This window comes from Furipterus horrens, unplaced genomic scaffold (genome assembly GCF_987537825.1).
Source record: "Furipterus horrens unplaced genomic scaffold, mFurHor1.1.pri manual_scaffold_11, whole genome shotgun sequence".
Classification (NCBI taxonomy): domain Eukaryota; kingdom Metazoa; phylum Chordata; class Mammalia; order Chiroptera; family Furipteridae; genus Furipterus; species Furipterus horrens.
This window is the reverse complement of record NW_028327181.1, coordinates 15,124,363-15,144,629: the sequence shown is the minus strand read 5'-3', so window position 1 is coordinate 15,144,629 and position 20,267 is coordinate 15,124,363. Positions and strand designations below refer to the sequence as shown.

Here is a 20,267-nt window from a genome sequence, read left to right as displayed (position 1 = left end):
CTGATGTTAGACATAACTGTATGAATTGGTTTGGCCAAGGAAATGTTGCCAGAAGGGAGCTTTATCATTTCCAGGTGGAAGGGTTTTTTTTCTTATTCTATTTATTACTCTTTTTTAAAGATTTTACTTATTTATTTTTAGAGATAGGGGAAGGGAGGGAGAAAGAGGGAGAGAAACATCAATGTGCAAGAGTTATAGACCCTGGCTGGTTTAGCTCAGTGGATTGAGCGTCGGCCTGCGAGCTAAGTGTCGCTGGTTCGATCTTCCAGTCAGGGTACATCAGAGAAGGAAAACTCTGACTCCAAAAAACCTCCGCTGCCTTGCGGCATACCTCTTCAGGGGAAAGGCTAAGGGAGTAAACCCTGACAGAAAATCCGGAGCTGGAGTCCCTAAGGCGGTTTGACGTTGTAGTCAACACCGGCAACTCCTGCGGCGCACCTGAACCCAAGCTGTATCGACTCCGTCTTTCCCTTGGACCCTTCAGCTGCGAAGAGAGGGGGGGTCTGCTGCATGGGCAACAGCAGACCCTCCATATTACCCTGCCCAGGCTCTGTAGCTTCAGCGTCATCACAAGATGTCGATTCAACATGGGAGGAGACAGATACCATGTCACTCCCGAGTCGGACTGCACAGCCATTCTTGGCGGTGCAGATAGACTCTTAAGAAGCTACACCATCGTCTCTCGAGACGGACGGCTGCCGACGACGACGATAGATATGTTGTCTCTTGCACACCCTCAATGGGGGACCTGGCCTGCAACTCAGGCATGTGCTGACTGGGAATCAAACCGGCAACCTTTTGGTCCTCAGGCTGACCCTCAATCCACTGAGCCACAGCAACCAGGGCCCCAGGTGGAATATTTAAGAGCCACATTCCCTCTCCCTTTCCTCAGTGAACTTAGAAGCCTGGGTCTAGATGGATCCCCTATTAGCTTGGTCCTTGAGTGACCACTATGAGCTGAGACTCCTGCCAACCCACAGTGGATACACAGCATGAATAAGAAAGATGCTTTCTTTGTGCAAGGCATTGAGATGTAGTTGTTTATTATTACAGGCAGAACCTAGCCTATCCTCTCTAAAACAGTCCCCTCGGGGAGAAAAGTGAAGGATGCCTTTCATTAATCCAGCTATAGCTGCTAACAGCTAGATGGAAGGGGGGCACATCCCAGAGCAGTCAGCTCTTTTCCATATATCGTCTGTGTCCTCCAGGCCTCTGACATCTGACAAGCAATTTCTTAGCAAATTGATTTTATTGGTTTTTCTTAAGGCTTGTTATCCTCCCAGAGAGAGGGAGGATGATTTGGTTTGGCAGATGGTTCAAGTGAGTCCTTAATGGTATCTGTCTAACTAATGCCTACAGCACTAGGAGCACGTCCACTTGGGGCAAAAGAGGAGGGGCAGCTGGGTAAGATCCTTCTGTCCTGCCTGTGCCACTTGAGGCCACCACGAGAATGAACTCATCAAGGAGGGATGGGGCTTTTGGCGTTCCAAATACCATCAGCATGTGGTTTGGGGGTAACTGTGTATTATGTCCTGCGAGAGGACAGAAGTAGGAAGATGGCAGGGTAAGAGCGAGCCTGAACTCTGTGGTCGGACAGGCCTGAATTTAAATCCAGGTTCCACTTCTTCCCGGCTCTGTGACTTTGACAAGGTCCACTTCTCTGAACCTCGGTTTCCTCAACTGAAAAACACAGGTTCAACAGTGGACTTCTGTTGGACTATGGATGTAAAATACATAGTCCAGGGCTAGTCCTTGCCCAGGAAGGGGTGACCATGGTGGTGCCAAAGCTGATGGACTGGGTTCTGGTTCAGACGAGTCCCTTCTCATCTTCCATGGGCACAGGCTGGGTCAGTGACTCACAAGAGCGCTTACAGCTCTTAACACCTATCATGTCTTCCCTCTGGTTTCAAAACTGACTAGATGTTGGTTTTCTAAGTAAGGGTCATTGAGGGGAACTTTTAAAAACCAGATTCTTAACAACCATTTAACCCATATTTTCTTTACAGAACAAACTGGAAAGTATAGCCATGCTCCTAACCGGCTGTTTGGCTTTAGGCTCCTGACTCTCTGGCCTCAGTTTCCTCATCTATATAATGAAGAGATTGGACTAAATGATGTTTTGGTCCCTATTTTTTAACTAGTTACTATCTGTTTATAATAATGCACAGGGGCCTCCGTGTCCTCAACTTCTATCTTCAACTCTAGGTCTTAGGTTATGGTATTTACCTTTGCATTTTTAATCATATGCAATCTCTTGACGTGTCAATTTTTAATAAAACTTTATTTTGAAATAATTTTTAACTTACTGAAAAGTTGCAAATATATACTTAAAAAGAGTTACCAGATACCCTCACTTAGCTCCTTCTAATGTTAATATCTTACACAATCATGGTCCATTTGTCAAAACTAAGAGACTAATGTTGGAAGATTTTATTTATTTTTAGAGAGGGGAAGGGAAGGAGAAAGAGGAGAGAGACGTCGATGTACGAAAAAAACATCAATTGGCCGCCTCTCACACGCCCCCAACTGGGGACCCGGCCCACAACCTGGCATGTGCCCTGACTGGGAATTGAACTGGTGACCTTTGTGGTTTGCAGGTTGGCACTCAATTCACTGAGCCACACCAGCCAGGGAAGTACATTATTAAGTGAACTATAGACTTTATTTGGTTCACTAGTTTCTCCCCTACTGTATTGAAATCCAGTTCAGGATACTGCATTGCATTGAGTCATAATGTCTCCTTAGTCTCCTCCAGCCTGTGATTGTTCCTCAGTCTTCCCTTCGCTTTATCCATTTTAAGCACTTTCTCCAAACTTGTATGAGATGAATTTTTTAACTAATTATGCACTCCACTTTCCCTTTCCCCATCTTTCCCACACATTTATCTTACCTTTGAGTGTAATCTATATTCATTGCTTTTGTCATGTAAATACTGTTTCTTGTTGAATTGACTAGTGTATCAGTCATACTTACACTGTCTCTTCTATATAATATTTTGTTTGTCCTGAAGTTAATAATTGCTTTCCTTTTATTTGTTTTCTTTGAAATTGACTACACTCTCCAATACTTCAATAAGTTTTTCAATTCAATTTTATACATGGTAGATCAGATTTATCAGTTTAATTTTTGTTCCTGGCACTCCCCTTCTCCTCCCATACCCACTCCAAACCGGATAGGGGCTGCATAGCTATTGTCCTTTAATTCCTTTTCGTCATCATCCTGGAGTTTCTCTTCTTGTCTCTTCTTTGTTGTAGACCTTGTTTTCTATATTCCTAGGGATTTTTGTTTTTGGTGTTGTTTTTGTTTGTTTTGGCTTATGTTCTCTTTTTATTGGAGCATGTCCTCTGGTAACTTTCAGATAAAGAACTTATGGGAATTACGTTTTTGAGACTTTGTATACTTTAAATTGCCCTTTTTCTACCCTTACATTTATTATATTAATATAGACTTCTGGGCATTTTCCATCATTGCTGTCGAGAAGTTTGAGATCATTCTGGTTCTTTATTATCCTGTTTTTGTTTTTTGTTTTTTTCCCCCTCTCTCTCTCTCTGGGAGATTTTAGAATCCTCTGTATTTCTGAGTTTTGAAATGTCAGGTTCAGTTAATGTAATTCAGATGGGCTGACTCCATTCCTGGACCTAAACTCTGGCATATGACCCAGCAGGCTCCGTTAGTATGTTCCATTAATTTCATGATGGGCTCCTGACACCACTATATAGTAACACTGACTCCTCAGACTTTGGTTGAACTAGTGAGGATAGAATCTCTCTCTCTCCCTGATTTGTACCTGGAAGAGTACTAGCCCATAGTGACTTAGGATCTCTATGAAAAAGAAGGCCTTCCTGAGGAAGAAACTGTATTAGTCACCTATTTCTGTGTAACAAATTACTCCAAAATTTAGCAGCTTAAAACAACACCCATCTATTATTGAGACACAGTTTAACTGCATGCTTCCTCTGTAAGGTTTCTCACAACGCTGCGTTAGGTGGTTGTCTGGGGCTGCAGTCTCACCTGAAGGCTCAGCCAGGGAGGGTCTGTGTCCACGCTCACCCATGTGGTTGTTGGCAGGATTCCGTTTCCTATTAAACTGAGGGCCGCCATTTCTCACTTGCTGTTGGCCAGAGGCCTCCTTCATTTCCTTGCTGTCTGGACCTGTCCTTTGAGCAGCTCACAACATGGAAGCTGGCTTCCATCAGAACAAGTGATAGAATAAGCAAAAACAAGCAAAACAGAAGCCAGAACCTTTTTGTAGCCTACTCTTAGAAATGACGTACCCTTACTTTGCCATATTCTAGTCCTTAGAAGTAAGTTATTAGGTCAGGCTCACGTTCAAGGGGAGGAGATTAAAAAATCACAAATAACAGGAGGTGGGGAACATTGGGAGCCATTTCAGAAGCTGCCTATCACAGAAGCCAATGTTGAGGAAAACAGATCGGAAGGACAAGGAAGGCAGGACCGAGTCCTAATGACTTCATTTCAGCCCGTGAATGAAGCTGGGCCTACATCTGAACCATCCTTGAGTGTTTCAGGTAGGCCAGCCACCAAACAACATACTACAGATTGCTGGCGTAAGCAACAAAAATTAATTTTCTCATGGTTCTGGAAGCCACAAGTCCAAGATCAGGTGCCATTGGATTGCTTTCTGGTGAGACGGTTCTTGGCTTATAGATGGCTGCCCTCTTAACTGTGTCTCACCTGGCCTCTTATCTGTACATGCAGAGAAAGCAATCTCTGGCACCTCTTCCTCTTTTTATAAGGGAACCAGTCCTATTGGATTAGAGCTCTACCCTGATTATCTCATTTAACCTTAATTACTTCCCTAAACACTTTATCTCCAAATATAGTCAAATCGGGGGTTAGGACTCAACATACATATTTGGGGTAAGGGGTAACACAATGCAATCCATAATAGTGTTTAAGCCAATTGTTATAGGCTATACCATCTGCAATATCCTAAAATGTGCTGAGCTGACTGTCCAAACACTAGGGAGAGCAATTCATTCTCATTTACCTAGGATTTTCCTAGCTTTAGCACTGAAAGCCCAATATCCTGGAAGCATTTCCATCCTAGGCAAACTGGGACATTTGTGATCCTACGCAGTAGCAGTCCTTTGGTGACCAAAATTAAACCAACAAAAGACCAAAGCAGCTTGCTCAGGATTCAAGAGTATGGTACTAGAGAAAACATAAGGACTCTGGAGTCAAGTTCTAGGTTTAAATCCTGGCTCTACCACTTACTAGCTGTGTGACCCTGAGCAACTCACCTAATCTGTTTTCTCACCATTAAAATAAGCATCAGAATAGCTACCTTGAAAAATTCCCATGGGGCTGAGAGAATTTGTGTAAAAATATGGTTATAAGTGGTAGTTATTATTGTTATAAACAGTTTGGGGAACTCAAGCATTTTCAGACAAGACACAGATCCCAATTTTGATACTGTAGCTATGTGCCAGGGCTTGTGGGGGGTCTGTCTGATTTCCCTGGGACAGAGTGCTCAGAAAACTAATGCTTAGGTGTTTATAGAGTTCAAGGATGTGTTTGATAACTTGAAAAGCCAGTCAAAACAATTTCTAAAATGGCATATAAGGACCCCCTTCTTTAAATGTGACCACCCTAAATTGTCTTGGCAGTCTTTCTTTTAAATACTCAGACCTGTGACAGATGACAGTGGTTGCTGAAGGTGAAGTGTGGGCCATAGGTTAAGATGACCTCAGGCAGAACTTTGAGGAGGCACTTGGCTCATTCTCTGGACATCGCCACTTGGTTTCTAACATAGTAACCATTTCCTTAAGTCACTTTATTATTCAGAACTCGTCGGGTTGCAAATGACAGAGCTATGCTCCAAATGAACTTTGGTAAAAAGGGACTTTACTGGCTCAAAGAATGGCCATGGAAAGGAGCATCAGAATCAGGGGCTTGAAATCTATCATGACTCACTAGGTATCTTGTCTATTTATTTATCTTGCCCTCTCTGACAGACAAGTTTAAAATCCCAGGGAAGGGCTTTCACTGGCTCAGCTGAGGTCAGGTGGCCATCCTTGGACCAATCACCAGTGACCAGTGTTATAGGGCAATTAGAGAATTTGGTGGCTCTGAGAACCATCTGGTTGGGTCAGGGAAAGAGGCAATTCCCAGGAGAGAGGCTAACAGAACAAGGGCTAATGACAGTCCTAAAGTTGGAAACCATACGAAAATTTAACAGTAAAGACCCCACATGAATCCACAAGAACACAGATTTCAAAATCATGTCTGGAGAAGCATGTTGGAGTCCAGGTAAGTGACTACTATTGACAAACTGTTCCCAGTAGTGATGACTGTAATCTTCACTTCAGGTGAATCAGCTACATATGGCCCCTCATTCAGGAGGCTCATTCCTCCTTACAAAAGAGGACATATGCAGACTCTATAAATAGACTGTTCAAATGTCTTTAGAACCTTACCTGTTCCCAAACTTCAATATGCATGAGAATCAAGTGGGAGTTGGCCTTGCCCAGGCTTGCCTCTCAGATTCCAATACAATGGTCTAGGGTAGAATCAAGCCTTTTTATAAGGCTCCCAGATGATGCTGAGGTAGGTGATCCATGGGCCACACTAAGAAACCATGCACTAGGCCATCTGTCTACAAGATCATAAAAATAAAGCATCTAGTACACTGCCTGGCACATGGTTTCTGCTCAGGAAATAATACAAGGGAAGCCATGTAACAGGTCCCAGAATCTCAAGAGACCCCCTATGCTTGCTCAATCCTGTCTAGACCTCCCCTGGCCTTGTCCCCTGGCCTGCTCGGGGAAGAGAATAAATAACAGCAGCAGCATTTTCATTTCAGAAGCACTTGGTTTTATTGCACAGAAGCAATTGAAAGTGGACTCCAGTGGAAAAGTGCGCCCTGGCATGATTCAGTGGCCAGTGGCCAGCCTCACCGACTCCAGCTCTTCCAGGATGGAGAGCTCTGGGCAAGGGCTTGACCACTCCTTTGGAAAACAGAAGGCATTCGGGAATAGGTTAAGACATCTCAAGCATAATGTGTTTCTAACTGCTCATTCATTATTGCGGCCATCTGTCAGTTGCACATACAGGAAATAAATGCACTTATTTGGAAAGGAGGGGGGCAGTTTTTACAGTCAAGTGTTTACGTGTGGTATTCAGCACATATCACATTCTGCTACATAAGCTATCATAACACAGTGGTCCATCGCCTGGGGGTGGGTGGTTTGGGGCACGGGGGATGGGCAATAAGGGGTGGAATGCCCTTCCTTGCTAACATATTGCTAACAGAAATTCCTGTTTGGTGAAGGAGAGCCCCATCATCTAAGCGGAGTTTCTTATATAAAGAAAAGGGAGAAAAAAAATAAAAATTTGTTATGCCAACCCTTGAGCTCCCAGACCCTCCTGAGTTTCTTTGGCTGCTCTAGATGTTCCTTTCACCCTACCTTACTTCTCCCCCTTGGCGGCCTTGTCTTCTGTGGCCTTCTCTGGAGGCCTGCTGTCTTTCTGGTCTGTGCTAGAGGACTTCTCAGCCTTTTCTGTCTTGCCTTTGCCAGGTGTGGTGGCCTCCTTGCTGGGCTCTTCCTTGGCTTGGGCCTCTGGTTTGGGTTTCTCCTCAGGCTTTTTGGCCTCTGTGGCTTTCTCCTCCTTGGCATCTTTTTTCTCGGGTGCTGCTGACGTCTCTTCCTTCTTCGACTTTTCTGGCTCCTTCTCTGCTCTTTTGCTGGGTTCTTTGGCCTTGGCGTCATCTGGTTCCTTCTTGTCCACCTCAGTCTTCTCTTTGGGTTTGGCGTCTTCCTTCTCCTTGGCCGGACCCTCCTTCTCGGGAGTCACTGCTTTTTTCTTATCTTCTGCCTCTTCCTTCTTGGCTTCAACTTTGGATTCCTTGGGCTTCTCCACAGCAGGTTCCTTCTTCTCCTGGACCTCAGGCTTTGGAGTCTCTTTCTTGGGCACCCCATCTTTCTTGCTGTCGTCCTCAGTTTTTGGTGTGTCTGGAGCTTTCTCCTCCTCCACCTTCTTCGGGGGCTCTTTGACTTTCACCTCCTGGGGTTTCTCTTCTTCCTTCGCAGGGGACTTTGCCTCTTCCTTCTTTGAAACCTCCTTCTCGGGAGCCTTGGCCTCCTCCTTCACGGGAGATTTGACCTTCTCTGGGGACTTGACCTCCTCCTTGCTAGGGCTTTTGGCCTTTTCGGGTGATTTGATGTCTGCAGGGGACCTTACTTCCTCTTTCCCTGGGGTCTTGGCTTCTGGGGACTTCACATCAAGAGTCTTGGCCTTCTCAGGGGACTTGGCTTCTTCCTTCACTGGAGACTTGGCCTTTTCAGGGGACTTGACCTCTGCTGGTGATTTTGCTTCTTCCTTGACTGGGGACTTGGCCTTCTCTGGGGATTTGACCTCCACTGGGGACTTGGCTTCCTCCTTCACTGGGGACTTAGCCTCTTCCTTAACTGGGGACTTGGCCTTCTCAGGAGACTTCACCTCAGCTGGTGATTTAGCTTCTTTCACTGGGGACTTCACCTTCACTGGGGACTTGGCCTTCTCAGGGGACTTCACCTCAGCTGGTGATTTTACTTCTTCTTTCATGGGGGACTTGGCCTTGGCTGGTGACTTGGCCTCTTCCTTCTCTGGGGACTTGGCCTCCTTCTCTGGGGATGCAGCCTCTTCTGCTGGGGGAGACTCTGCTGCTTCTTCTCCCTCTTCTGCTTTCTCCTCTTCTCCCCCTTCCTCCTCTTCTCCCCCTTCCTCCTCTTCTTTGGCCTCTTTCTCCTCTTCTTCAGCCACTTCTTCAGTCACTTGTATCTCCTCTGTCTGTTCCTCCACAATCACAGTTTCCTTCTCTGACTTTTCTACCACCTTGATCTTCTCTTCACTTTTGACCTTTATATGAGTGGATGTGGAAGGAATTTTAGGAAGTCCTTCTGGAAAGGAAAAGGGACTTGGGCCAAAGCCAATCCGACACTCTTCACCCTCCAGGAGTTTTCTGCAGAATGGATAATGGAACACATTACTGTTAACTCAGAGCAGATTGATGATTTTGGGGTCTTCCTGGTTTCCTCTGAAAGTCCATAGTGTCCATGATAGGGACTTTGGCAGAGGAAAAATATGAATCATGAGCACTTTGAGAATGGAGAAACTCACTTAGTAAATCATCCCAGGAACTCCCAGAATCCACACCCCAATGGCACTGTTCTTATTTAATACAGCTAACTAAGGCTGCAACTTATGAGATAGAACAACTTTTTTTTTCCTTGAAAACTTGCCCTCGAGAGAGTGCCTCCCTTAACAAAATTTACATTTATTGTCCCACAATTAAAATGTTATTCAAGAGCCCTGACTGATGTGGCTCAGTTGGCTGAGCACTGTCCTGCAAAGCAAAAGGTTGCTGGTTCAATTCCCAGTCAGCAAACTTGCCTGGGTTGCAGGGCAGGTTCCTGGTTGGGGGCCCATGAGAGGCAACAGGGTCGATGTTTGTCCCTCCCTTCCCCCTCTCTCTAAAAATAAATAAAATTCTTTTAAAAATAAATAAATAAATAAATAAAATCTTATTCAAGAGGCAGTTGAGAGCCTGAGCAAAGAATTTCACACTTATACATTTGGGTTTAAGAGGTCTAAGAATGTTCCCATTTGGATTTCAAGGACCTCCTGTCATTTTGTACTATTCTCAGCCTTTGAGTTTTAGAAATACGGCGATGACAGCAGTTTCTACTCTTTCCTACTCACCAGATGTGTAACTTTGGCCGAGCCACTCAAACTCTTTAAGCCTCAGTTTCCTGACTGGCGAAAAAAGAGGGTCATAAGAGTCCCTTCCTTAGAGTGTTGTTTCAATGAAATGCTGAGTAAAAAGGACCTGGAAATGCCTGCCTCAGAGTAAGTGTGGGGTTCCCTCTACACACCAGTGTTTTGCAAAGTTAATGACATACAAATCACCAGCAATTTCATTGAAGTGCAGGTTCTGACTCGGTAGGTTTGGAGGGGGGAGTGCTGAGAGTATCTCTTCCTAAGAAAGCTCACGGATGATGCTGATTGTGCAGGTTCATGAACCAGGCTTTGAGTAGTAGGACTACAGCCTCAAGTCAACAGGTGGGAAGTGAAGGGTCAGCAGACAGTAACTGGGACAGGCCCTCATGGGGGCAGCTCTGCTCCTCAGCAGGAAAGTGCTAAGCTGGGAGGTCTCATGACTTTCTCATGGCTACCATTTACTGAGCATTTCTCTGTGGCAGCCCTGTGGTACCTGCATTATCTGGATTAGCTCATGAGAAGGTTTAGGTCCTCCCAACAATCCCATGACCTGGTTACTGTATTTTGTTGTTGCTGTTCAGTTTTAAGAATATTTATAGGAATTTATTTGAGCCAAACTGAGAACACGCTGGGGAGCAAGATTTCGAATGTTCCCCACGGAGTTACTGTTATTATCACTCCCATTTTATTTCCCCAGAAAACAAACGTTCCGAGAGCTAAGAAACCCTAAGAGAGAGAAAGTTATAAAGGCCCCTGACAACTCAAGTACCTTTTTTCCCTCCAACGCAGGCCTCTGGCTGGATTTGGGGACAGGGTGAGGAGTTTTAACCCTCTAAGTTGCTGTCGGAATGAAAATAAGTCACTCTCAAGATTTTTGTTTCTCAGCCCTGGCTGGCACGGCTCAGTGGATTGAGTGCTGGCCTGTTACTGAAACGTTGCCGATTCCATTCCTGCTCAGGGCACATGCCTGGGTTGCGGGCCAGGTCCCCAGTTGGGGGCATGTGGGAGGCAACTGGTCAATGTATCTCTCCTACATCGATGTTTCTCTCCTTTTCTTTTTCCCTCCCTTCCCCTCTATCTAAAAAGCAAATAAATAAGATTTTTTTCTCAGAAAGTAGAATTGTGGCTGCCAGGGCTAGGAGAATGGAGGAAAGGAGAGTGGGGAGTCACTGTTTAGTGAACACAGAATTTCAGTGTGAGATGATGAAAAGTGTTGTGGTGAGGGTTGCACAGCAGTGTAAATGTCCTTAATGCCACAGAATTGTGTATTTAAAAATGGTTAAAAGGCAAATTTGACGTTACATATATTTTACCAAAAATAAAAAAAAGTTCATCATGATCTCTTAAGACATGCAGGCTGCCTCACTGGGGGCTCAAAGCCCAAGGCTTAGCTCCTCATAACAATACAAGGGCTCTGCACCACCCTGAAGCCCCCTGGCCCACCTCACCTGTAAGCAGCAATCTCAATATCCAGAGCCATCTTGACATTGAGCAAGTCCTGATACTCTCGGAGCTGGCCTGCCATCTCCCACTTGGTGTTCCTCAGCTCAGCATCCAGCTGCTGGATAGCTTCCTGAGGAGGAGAGGTCGCCTACATGTCAAGCACCAGCCAACGCCTGGCCCTCAGCACCAGAGAAGCTGGGGTGGACCGTGCACCCCAAAGCAGTCCTGTCCAGTTGTGCAGCTGGAGCCAACACCCACCCTGTCAGAGCTGCGGGAACCTCCTTCATGGACATGGAAACCATGTGGAGCAAAAATTCAGCTATGTATATAACTTCAGCCTGGGGAATGGTCTAGAATGAAACACACCAGATTTCAACAATGGTTATCACTGGTTAGTAGGATAATGATTAAATTTTTACAGATCACTGAAGCTTAGAAAATGCTCAGTGGGAACAGAGCCTTGTCTGCTCTGGCTCTCTCTTGGTTCCCCAATTCTCCAGAGTGCCTGCCCCATAGGAAGGGCTTGGGAAGCATCTGTTATTGACAACTGAGATAATATACAGAAGCACAGAAATGAGTTGAAGCTTCTCTCCTGTTCTCAGGCCCATTTAACCTCTGCTTAAAGTAAACCATTATAGCCCTGACCAGTAAGACCCAGTTGGTTGGGCATTATCCTGCAAAGCAAAAGGTCGCTGGTTCGATTCCTGGTCAGGGTACATGCCTGGGTTGCAGGGCCAGTTCCTGGTTGGTGTGCATGCAAGAGGCAACCGATTGACGTTTCTCTCATACATCGATGTTTCTCTCTCTCTTTCTCCCTCCCTCCCCTCTCTCTAAAAATTAATTAATTAATTAAAGTAAACCACTATAACTTATTTTCACTGCCTCCTTTTTTGCTTTCCTGGTTTTCTAACTTTTCTAACATCGCCATATATTATTTACAGAATAACTTTAAAAAGAAATAATTTATTTGTTTGTTTGTTTGTTTGTTTTATTTTTAGAGAGAGGGGAAAGGAGAAAGAGAGGGAGAGAAACATCACAGTGTGGTTGCCTCTCACTTGCGCCCCCAAGTGGGGATCTGGCGTGCAACCTAGTCATGTGCCCTGACTGGGAATTGAACCAACGACACTTGGCTCGAAGGCCAATGCATAACTTTTTTTAAAGTGCTGTTTTTGCCCTGGCCAGGTGGCTCAGTTGGTTGGAGCATCATCCAGAAGGTTGTGGGTTTGATTCCTGGTCAGGGCACATGCCTAGGTTGCAAGTTCGATCCCTAGTCCAGGGTCGATTAATCTCTCCCTTTCTCTCTTTCTCTCTCTCCCTAAAATCAATGAACATACCCTTGAGTGAGGATCTATATAAAAAAAATTTTTAAGTGATGTTTTCATTTGCCAGTTGTCTTTAATGGGAAACCTGCCAAGGCCTTCCCCACATTACTTACACTCACAGACACTGGTTACTGTTTACCAAATGCCTTTATTGTGATCAAACCCTGCTAAGAACATACATTATCATCTCTCTCCCTCTCTCTTTAATCCTCACCTGAGGACAGTTTTTCATTGCTTTCAGAGAGAGGAAGGGAGAGAGAGAGAAACATCAATTGGTTGCCTTTTTGTATGCACTCCGACCAGGAATTGAACCTGTAACCTGGGTATGTGCCCTGACCAGGAATCGAACCCATAACACTTTGGTCTATGGGCCAACACTCCAACCAACTGAGCCACACCAGCCAGGGCCACACTCATCTCTTAAAAAGTTTGTCCATCTCCTTAACCTTCCCAGCTCTACAAAACAGACTTTCTTTCTTTTATTCTTTCTTTCCTTTCTTTCTTTTTCATTGAAGGAATTCAGATTCAGAGATACAGATAAATTTCCTGGGATCTCATACCTATAAAGACATACTGGTATATCTGGTATGTTTGACTCCAAGGCCCATAGTCTTGACCACTACAGCCCTGCTCAGAGGAGGACAGTGATTTGTCCAGGTCACCCAACCAGGTGAGGCGATCTGGCTCTCTGCCCCACCCTGCCCACCTGGTAGGATGCAATGTCAGCCTGATGACGTTCCTCCAGCTCAGAGCGCTGCCTCTCCAGTGAGTCCTTGGTGCTTTTGAGAGCCTCCAGCTCTGTGGTTCTGGCCTGCAGCTGGCGCCGGTACTCAGTTATCTCCTCCTGTGCTGAGCGCATGGCATCTGTGTTCACTTTGGCTGCCTCTGACAGTCGGTCCAGCCTCACTGGGGGAGAATGGAATAGTGCAAGGTTCAACACACCTGGGTATGTGTTCCAATGCCCAGATCCAGAAGATGACACACATGGGTTGAGGACCTATTGGGTGCTGGGTGTCATCTTGGATGCTAAGCTCACTCTATTTTGTCTTATAGACAAATGGCTACTGCCCATGCCCACCCAACTAGTGAGTGGCAGAGCTGGGATTCAAAAAAAAAATCTGTATGGCTCCAAAGATTAGACCATCTCTCCAACTCAGGATCCAGAAACCCTACAGGGCAGAGGAAGCCTCCGTTTCTGGTCCTAATGCCTGTTTCACCTCCCCAGCAAGGACTGGCCATACTGGGAGTTCAGATGTGAAACCTGGTTTCATTCTGAACTTGCAGAGCAGAGTTTAACTATGAACTTGTACTGAACAAGTTCATGAGCCTTTGACCTTTGAAGGCATGAGGGTGCTGTAAGCCACCATGCAGTCACAGCCCCTTCCTTGCAGGTTTCTACTGTGCAGAGCCCAAGGTCACTGCAGAGTGTGGGGCCTGTGTGCCAACTCCTCTGGCTGCACATTCTGGCACTGGAGACCCTGAGCCAATGTCAACCATACCTGGCCCCTGCCAGCAAAGGGCTGCTAGTCCCAGAACTTCAGGGCCAGTGGAGATCTAGAGACCAGCCTACATCTCCTGAAAGTGAATGTCCTGAATCCTGAGATAGTGATACCCAGGGCCTGAGTTGGGAGTGTGGGAGGAGGAAGGGATAGGCCAGAAGCCTAGGATGGCCTGCTGTACGAAGGGCAAAGCCCAAGAGAACAGAAGGGTTTGCACTAAGAGGAACCTTGCTGCAGAGATGGGGGAGGGGACAGTTCTGCCACTGCAGAAGAGTTTGTTGGGGAGGGTGCTGGGAAAAGCCACACATCCAAATCCCAGCTTTCCTGGCTTTCCCTACTAGTGCTGACAAAGATTTAGAAAAACCATCCCGATAGGTGAGGAGTCTTACCCACTGTGGATCACAGAACTGTTTGAAAATCATCGAAATACCTGCACCCTCTCCCAACAACAATGCACAAAGTTTTACAGTTTGGCGGGTGTCGGGGGAGAATCAAGGAGCTTTCCACCCCCATCTTTCAACCCAAATAGAAACGAAAAACAGAGAGGATAAGTGTTGATCAAGGTCATTCTGCAGATGCTGGAAAAAGCTTCAAGGCTGCTGTAGCTGCAATCTAGCTGACTCAGAGCAGCATGGTGGAGGGGAGCAGACTTAGGAGGTTCCCAGTGTTCCCAGTTTCCCAGGTCAGGACAGGGGACATTAAAGGGCTCATCAGCCACCTCAGTCGCAGGTACCAACTGGTTGTAATGATGGTCCCACCCCCCACCCCACCCCAGCCTCCCCACCCCCGCCCCCTGGGGAGAAAAGATATGAGAATGCCCCACCTCTCCCCTAAGTAGTGGGGAGGAGCCAGATAAGGATCAGAAGAATGGAGTCCCCTGCTGGTGTGCGGGAAAGGGGGATGGGCAATGTTGAGCACGGAAGACAGGTTACTTTGAAGGGCAAAGAGTCCCCAGAGCCTGTGACCAGAAGCGAACATTGCTTCAGAGCTATTAGAGAGAATCTGATGAAAAGGGGTCCCGGAGTAGGGTTACCTAACTATGGCGAGGGGCCCCAGAGTTAAAGGGCAAACATATGGACCTTAGAGGAGGGCAGCCAAAAGTGAAGCCACAGCTGTGGAGGGTGGGGGCGGTTCCTACATGAGACCCAGAGGGAAATCACTATTCAACTAAGGATTATTCACTTTGCTTAGGGAAGCTGAGTAGCGCACTCTCCAGTCCAGCCACCTCCACGCAGAGCCCACTAGCATTCTCTGGCGTCACACCACCCCGCCCATCGCTGCCAGACCAGCAGGGGGCGCCCTGTCCTCCCCACCCCCGCGCGTTTGCGAACCTCGGAACCACTCCTCGGACTGCAACGTGCTTTGCACCGCGTGGCCCTCGAGCTGCGCGCGGATCTCGCGCAGCGCCGACGTCACATCGCACTTGAGGGCATCCCGCGAGTCGGCCTGTGCCTGCGCCTGCGAGGCACCGCAGCCCTGGATCTGGCTAAGCAGCTCTCCCACCTCTTCTTGGTGGTGGCGCCGCAGGTAGCCACACTCCTCCTGAAGGGCTTGCGCCTTCTTCTGCAGCTCCGCGCGCGCTGCCTCGGCCTCCTGCGCAAAGCGCGCGAGTGCGCGCACAGCCGCCTCGGCCTCCTCGCGCTGCCGGGCCTCGTCATCCAGGCGCTGGCGCACGTGCGCGATGTCCTCGAGCAGGTGCTCCTGCTCCAAGCGCAGCTGGCCGCGCGCTGCGCCCAGGCGCAGCACGACGCCGCGCATCTCGCGCACCTCGCGCTCGTACAGCTCCCCCATAGCAGCGCGGCCCGCCTGCTGCTGCCGCAGCGCCGCTGCCTCGCCCTCCAGGCTGCGGTTGTGAGCCTCCAGCTGCCGCACCTTGTCGATATAGCCCGCGAAGCGGTCGTTCAGCACCTGCAGCTGCTCCTTCTCGCTACGCGCTGCCACCGCGGCCACCATGCTGCCCTCCGGTCCGTTGCTCAGCGTGTCTAGCGAGTCGGTGCTTGAGGCGACTGCCGCGCCGCGGAAACGGCTCGGCGAAGCCGACACGGAGCTCACGGTCGTCCGCGTCCACGAGTGGAAACCACTCGACGAGCCGGCAGCCGAGCGCGCTCCTCCCGTGCCTCCCTTCCGAGCCACCGCGTAGTGCAGGCTGCCACCTCCGTGCAGCGACGCGAATGGGGCTCCCAGCAGCGCATCGGTGCCGCTGAAGCTCATCATGGCTGGAGCAGGTGCGGCCGCTGGTGGCGTGGGAGCCTGAGACCGGGACGGGACGGCTGGCACTGCGGCAGCTCCGGGACGCCTTTTATAGCAGCCGGGCCGAGTCCAGCCCCTCAGCAGTTAGGGGAGGCGGGGGAGGAGGGCCCCGCCCGCCTCCTCCCCTGCTGCCCCGGGGCTGGCCGGCTCCGCCGCAGTGAGAGGGGCGGGGCAGGGAGGACCTAGGAACGAAGGGGAACCCACGAGGCGTCAGAGGAGCCCCCGCCTCGAGGCCAGGTTAAGGGGTAGAGAACTCCCAGAGCGGGTCCCCGGCAGGGACCCCCGGATACGAACCGGAATACCCTGTAACCGTGTTCAGAATAAGAGAAAGGGACCGAAACAGGGAGAGGACATGGAGAACTGATGACAATAGGGGCAGAGTGCCTTAGGGATGGGGCGAGGGAAGACTACAGTCAGTAAGATGAGGGGATTGCTACGTGAAATGGGGGCACAAGGTTTCCCTAATAGTTAGAGAGGCCCTCAGGATGGGTGGTGCAGTGTCTGCAGCCGCGCGGGAACAGGGGAGGGAGCAAGGTAATCCTGAATGAGGCATGGTGGATACTACAGAGAGTAGAGACAGAAGACCTCTGAATGGAGTTTCACTGTTCCCCTACCAGCTAGAGGGGTCACCAGGAGAGGGCTCAAGAAGCTCTGCAGCCGCTTCCGAATAAGGGAGGGGAACCTGGAGTTGAGGAGGGCTGCAAGGCTACTCTTAACTGGGAGAGAGAGGGAGCTCAGGTGTGGGGGGGGGGCGGGGGGGAACAGTGGTCTAGACAGGATAGGAGGTGGGAGATCCTGCAGCTGGCCCCAGCAAGAAGGAACTTCAGTGAAGGAAGCAGAGGGTCCCTGCACAGACTGGAGGAACCTGAGCTGAGTGTGAGGATCGGAAAACCCAGAGGGGGGGGGGGCGCTCCTGGGACTGGGCACGAAATTGGAAGAGCTGGTACCTGTATGGGGTTGGGGGAAGTGGCAGGTGTGCTAGTGGTCATTCATGCCAGGCTTTTCCCACTGAAGTCAACTCCACAATTTCCTGGTCAAATGACCTTGGACAAGTTGTGCCCGCCGCCCCGTTTTCTCATCTGTGCATGAAGGGGCCTTACCCTGGAACAGGCTGCAACTTAAGACCCCTAGCACCCCACGCAGCTTTGGCTTGGGGGGTGGGGTGCTTTGGCTGAATTGGGGGAGGGGAACCAACCTGCTGCCTCTGGATATGAGAGCTGCTTTCCCACAACTAGGAGGTCCATCTTTCTGGCTTTCCCTTTCCATCTGCTCAGTTTCAACCTGGCATCTCTTCCCTCACCCCCACAACAGATAAGTGGGTACCCTGATAGGCATGCCTCCTCACCCCAGGGAAGTGATGGGATGCTTTAAGGGTAGCAAAGTCCCTCCCTGCCATAAGCCCTACTGGAGGGTCAGGTATAAAAAGGAGTCTGTGAGCTTTGGGGGATGGTCTCTGCAACTGCTGGTGTTATTTGACTTTTTCTTTGTTTTGGCTAATTTCAAATGCCTTGGGAGTGGGGGCAGAGCTGCAGATGGTGCTTCAGCGCTGGGGACGGGGCCTGCTCCTTGTCAGGGAGAAAGGGGTTAACCTCTGCCTTTGTGCTGGGGGGAGGTGTAGGAGGTAAGATTATGCCCTTGGCCTGAGCATTCTGCTATGCAGATGGGGAACTGAGAAGTGGTGGGTGAATATTCTGGCAGGGTCACAGAAGGAGCCAAGGACCCAGCCCCTTACTTTCTGCTAGGGGTCCCATCCCCTGTTTTCTGTTAAGTTCTCCCCCACACACACCTGGGCTGTTCTGCTCCTCCCCTGGGAGGTGAAAGGACCCCCAGGGGATGCCAATTATGGGAAGGGATCCCCTAGAGAGTCAGTGTAGACTCCCCTCCCAGTTCTGAGTCTCCCAGAGGTAGTTATTGCAACCCCCAGTACCTTTCCAATTTACACTAGTCTTCCTTCTGTGGGAGTCCCAAGATGGGAACAGACTGATCCCTCAGAAAAGTCCTGTGCCAGTTCTTTTCTCTTTGCCCTCCACCTTATTCCCAGCCCCTGGCTTCTAAGCAGACCCTGAGCGATGGGCAAGTGATGGTACTGTCCCTTTAACCACATTTTACTGGAAGGAGAGTGCGCTGGGGAGGAGGCAGAAGGGGGAAGGGAGTTTCTGGTTTTGCATGGAGAAGCAGAACATGATGAAGCATTTTCCCCGTATTTAAAGATCCAGGCATGCTCTAGTTTGCAGGGAGCAGAGGAGCTGTTTTGCAGTTGGTGCTGGGAGGATGGAGGTGAGTGTCTGGTTTGAGGCTTCTGAGAATGGCACTTTGTGTGTGTGGGGGGGGGGGTCTTATACAGGGTCCCCTTGCTTTCACATGGTTCCCCATGTACTCATCATTCTGCTTGTAATTTTACCATTAGAGCCTTGTTCCACTGGGTCTTTTCAGTCATCTGCATAATGCAGATATATCCTCTGGGTATGGGAAGGTGACAGGCAGCTGACAGCAAGGGGGAGTGTTGGGAGGAGCCAGGTAAAAGAGGGTAGGGGCCAAGTAAAAGCGGGGAGGATGCAAAAATAGATTCTGTCAAGGTCAGGGGGCCACAACTGTGACACAGCAGCTGCCTGTGGATTCTAAGCAAGAAGCACCAAGCATGATGTGGCTGGAAAAATGACACGAGGGTGGGCGCTCTCAGGTCACTCCCCAAAAGAGCCCTTCAGGCTCACCTCCAGAAGCCATTTCTGGCCTCCTTTACTCCCACAGTTAGTTAATTATTTCCTCCCTAGTCCCCACTGCTAACCCACCACCTCACACTTACCACTCTGTATTGTCATTAGGTGAATAAATTCCATAAGTTCTCCTGCCAAACTTGTGATCTAGAGGGACTAAAAATGATTCTACCCTGAGTCCTTGATTCTCGAATCACTTTTACTTTCCTCCCTTTAATTCTTACCATTTGGAAGTAAGCAGAACAACAAATTCATCCATCCATCCATCACATGTTTTCTGAGCATCTGCTATGTGATAGGCACATAGTAAACACAGGATACAGAACCCCATAAACCTCTAAATTTTCTCCCTGGGACAAGGGTTCTCAAGTCCTTCCCAAATCCCAGTCCATCATTTCCCAAGATGCCTATTTCAGGATGATGACAAGTGCCATCTAAAAAAGAAGAGAAAAAGAGGGAGTTTCATGGCTGCATAAGGCTCTTGGAGCCTGGACTAGGCGATGAACATTGGGAAGCTACCAGAGGTGAGTCAAGTGTGCTGGGTTCCCCAAACTTGTTTGACCACAGGCTCTTCTTGCCTCCAAGTGTCTTCCACAGTGGCCCACACTGAAGGGCTCACTCAGAGTTGGGCCTCACCGCTGCTGTCCCTGGGCTGCCATCGGGGCTCCTGTAGACCCCAAGATGAGTGCTCTTTGGCAGTGGGGCTGCAGTATGGAGGGCAGTGCAGCACAGCTCTGTGAACCCCAGCCAAGCATTGCTGTGACTTCATTCATTCCATAGCTACAGGATTAGACCCTGTGGTGAGCACTGTGGTCTCTGAAGAATGAGACCCTAGTGATCGAGAATCCCACCCATGTGTACAGCCACCACCTTCTCCTTGGTACCTTCTCAAACCTCGTTCACTCGATAAGGATCATTGTCCCTATTTTCTTGATGAGTAAACTGAGACCAGAGTGAGGATGTAAGTTGCCTGCATTGGCCCAGTGGCAGGGTCTCAAACATTCAGGCCTATGCTGGTGTTGGATACATGAGGTGGAACCCCATTTATTTGATGCAGTGGAGGCCTAGATGACCTAATGGTTGGAGAATGAGAGACCTCCAGACAGGGAATAGGCATCCAGCTGGCGTTGGGGTCTGGTCCCTGACAGGTTGCCCAGCACAGAGGCCCTGTGACCTATGACCCAATGTCAGCACATCCTTAATGTGGGGGGTCACTTCCAAGCCTGGCATCCTGTATCACTGTGTTACCTCTCTGGGGAACAGCATGTGACCACTGTTTTGGGGTGCATTTGCTAAACTTATTCTTTTCTTGCTTT

The 20,267-nt window shown here is 48.8% G+C and overlaps 1 protein-coding gene across 1 annotated transcript; it reads right to left on the bottom strand.

Annotated features, from left to right (window-relative positions):
• Positions 1–6,814: 6,814 nt before the first annotated feature.
• NEFH (neurofilament heavy chain) lies at positions 6,815–16,271 on the bottom strand. The gene is made up of 4 exons (XM_090292233.1): positions 15,319–16,271; positions 13,195–13,394; positions 11,172–11,296; positions 6,815–8,965 (listed from the first exon to the last, which is right to left on the bottom strand). Exons 1-4 carry the CDS (start codon positions 16,199–16,201, stop codon positions 7,432–7,434), a joined length of 2,742 nt encoding a protein of 913 aa, XP_090148359.1. The 5' UTR covers positions 16,202–16,271; the 3' UTR covers positions 6,815–7,431.
• Positions 16,272–20,267: the final 3,996 nt, after the last annotated feature.

Coding starts and splice junctions, on each gene's coding strand:
- NEFH (XM_090292233.1), bottom strand. CDS start 16,201: ATGATGAGCTTCAGCGGCACCGATGCGCTGCTGGGAGCCCCATTCGCG. Junction 11,297..13,194: donor CTGACATTGCATCCTACCAG/GTGGGCAGGGTG, acceptor TCTCCTCCTCAG/GAAGCTATCCAGCAGCTGGA. Junction 8,966..11,171: donor ATTGAGATTGCTGCTTACAG/GTGAGGTGGGCC, acceptor TCCATTCTGCAG/AAAACTCCTGGAGGGTGAAG.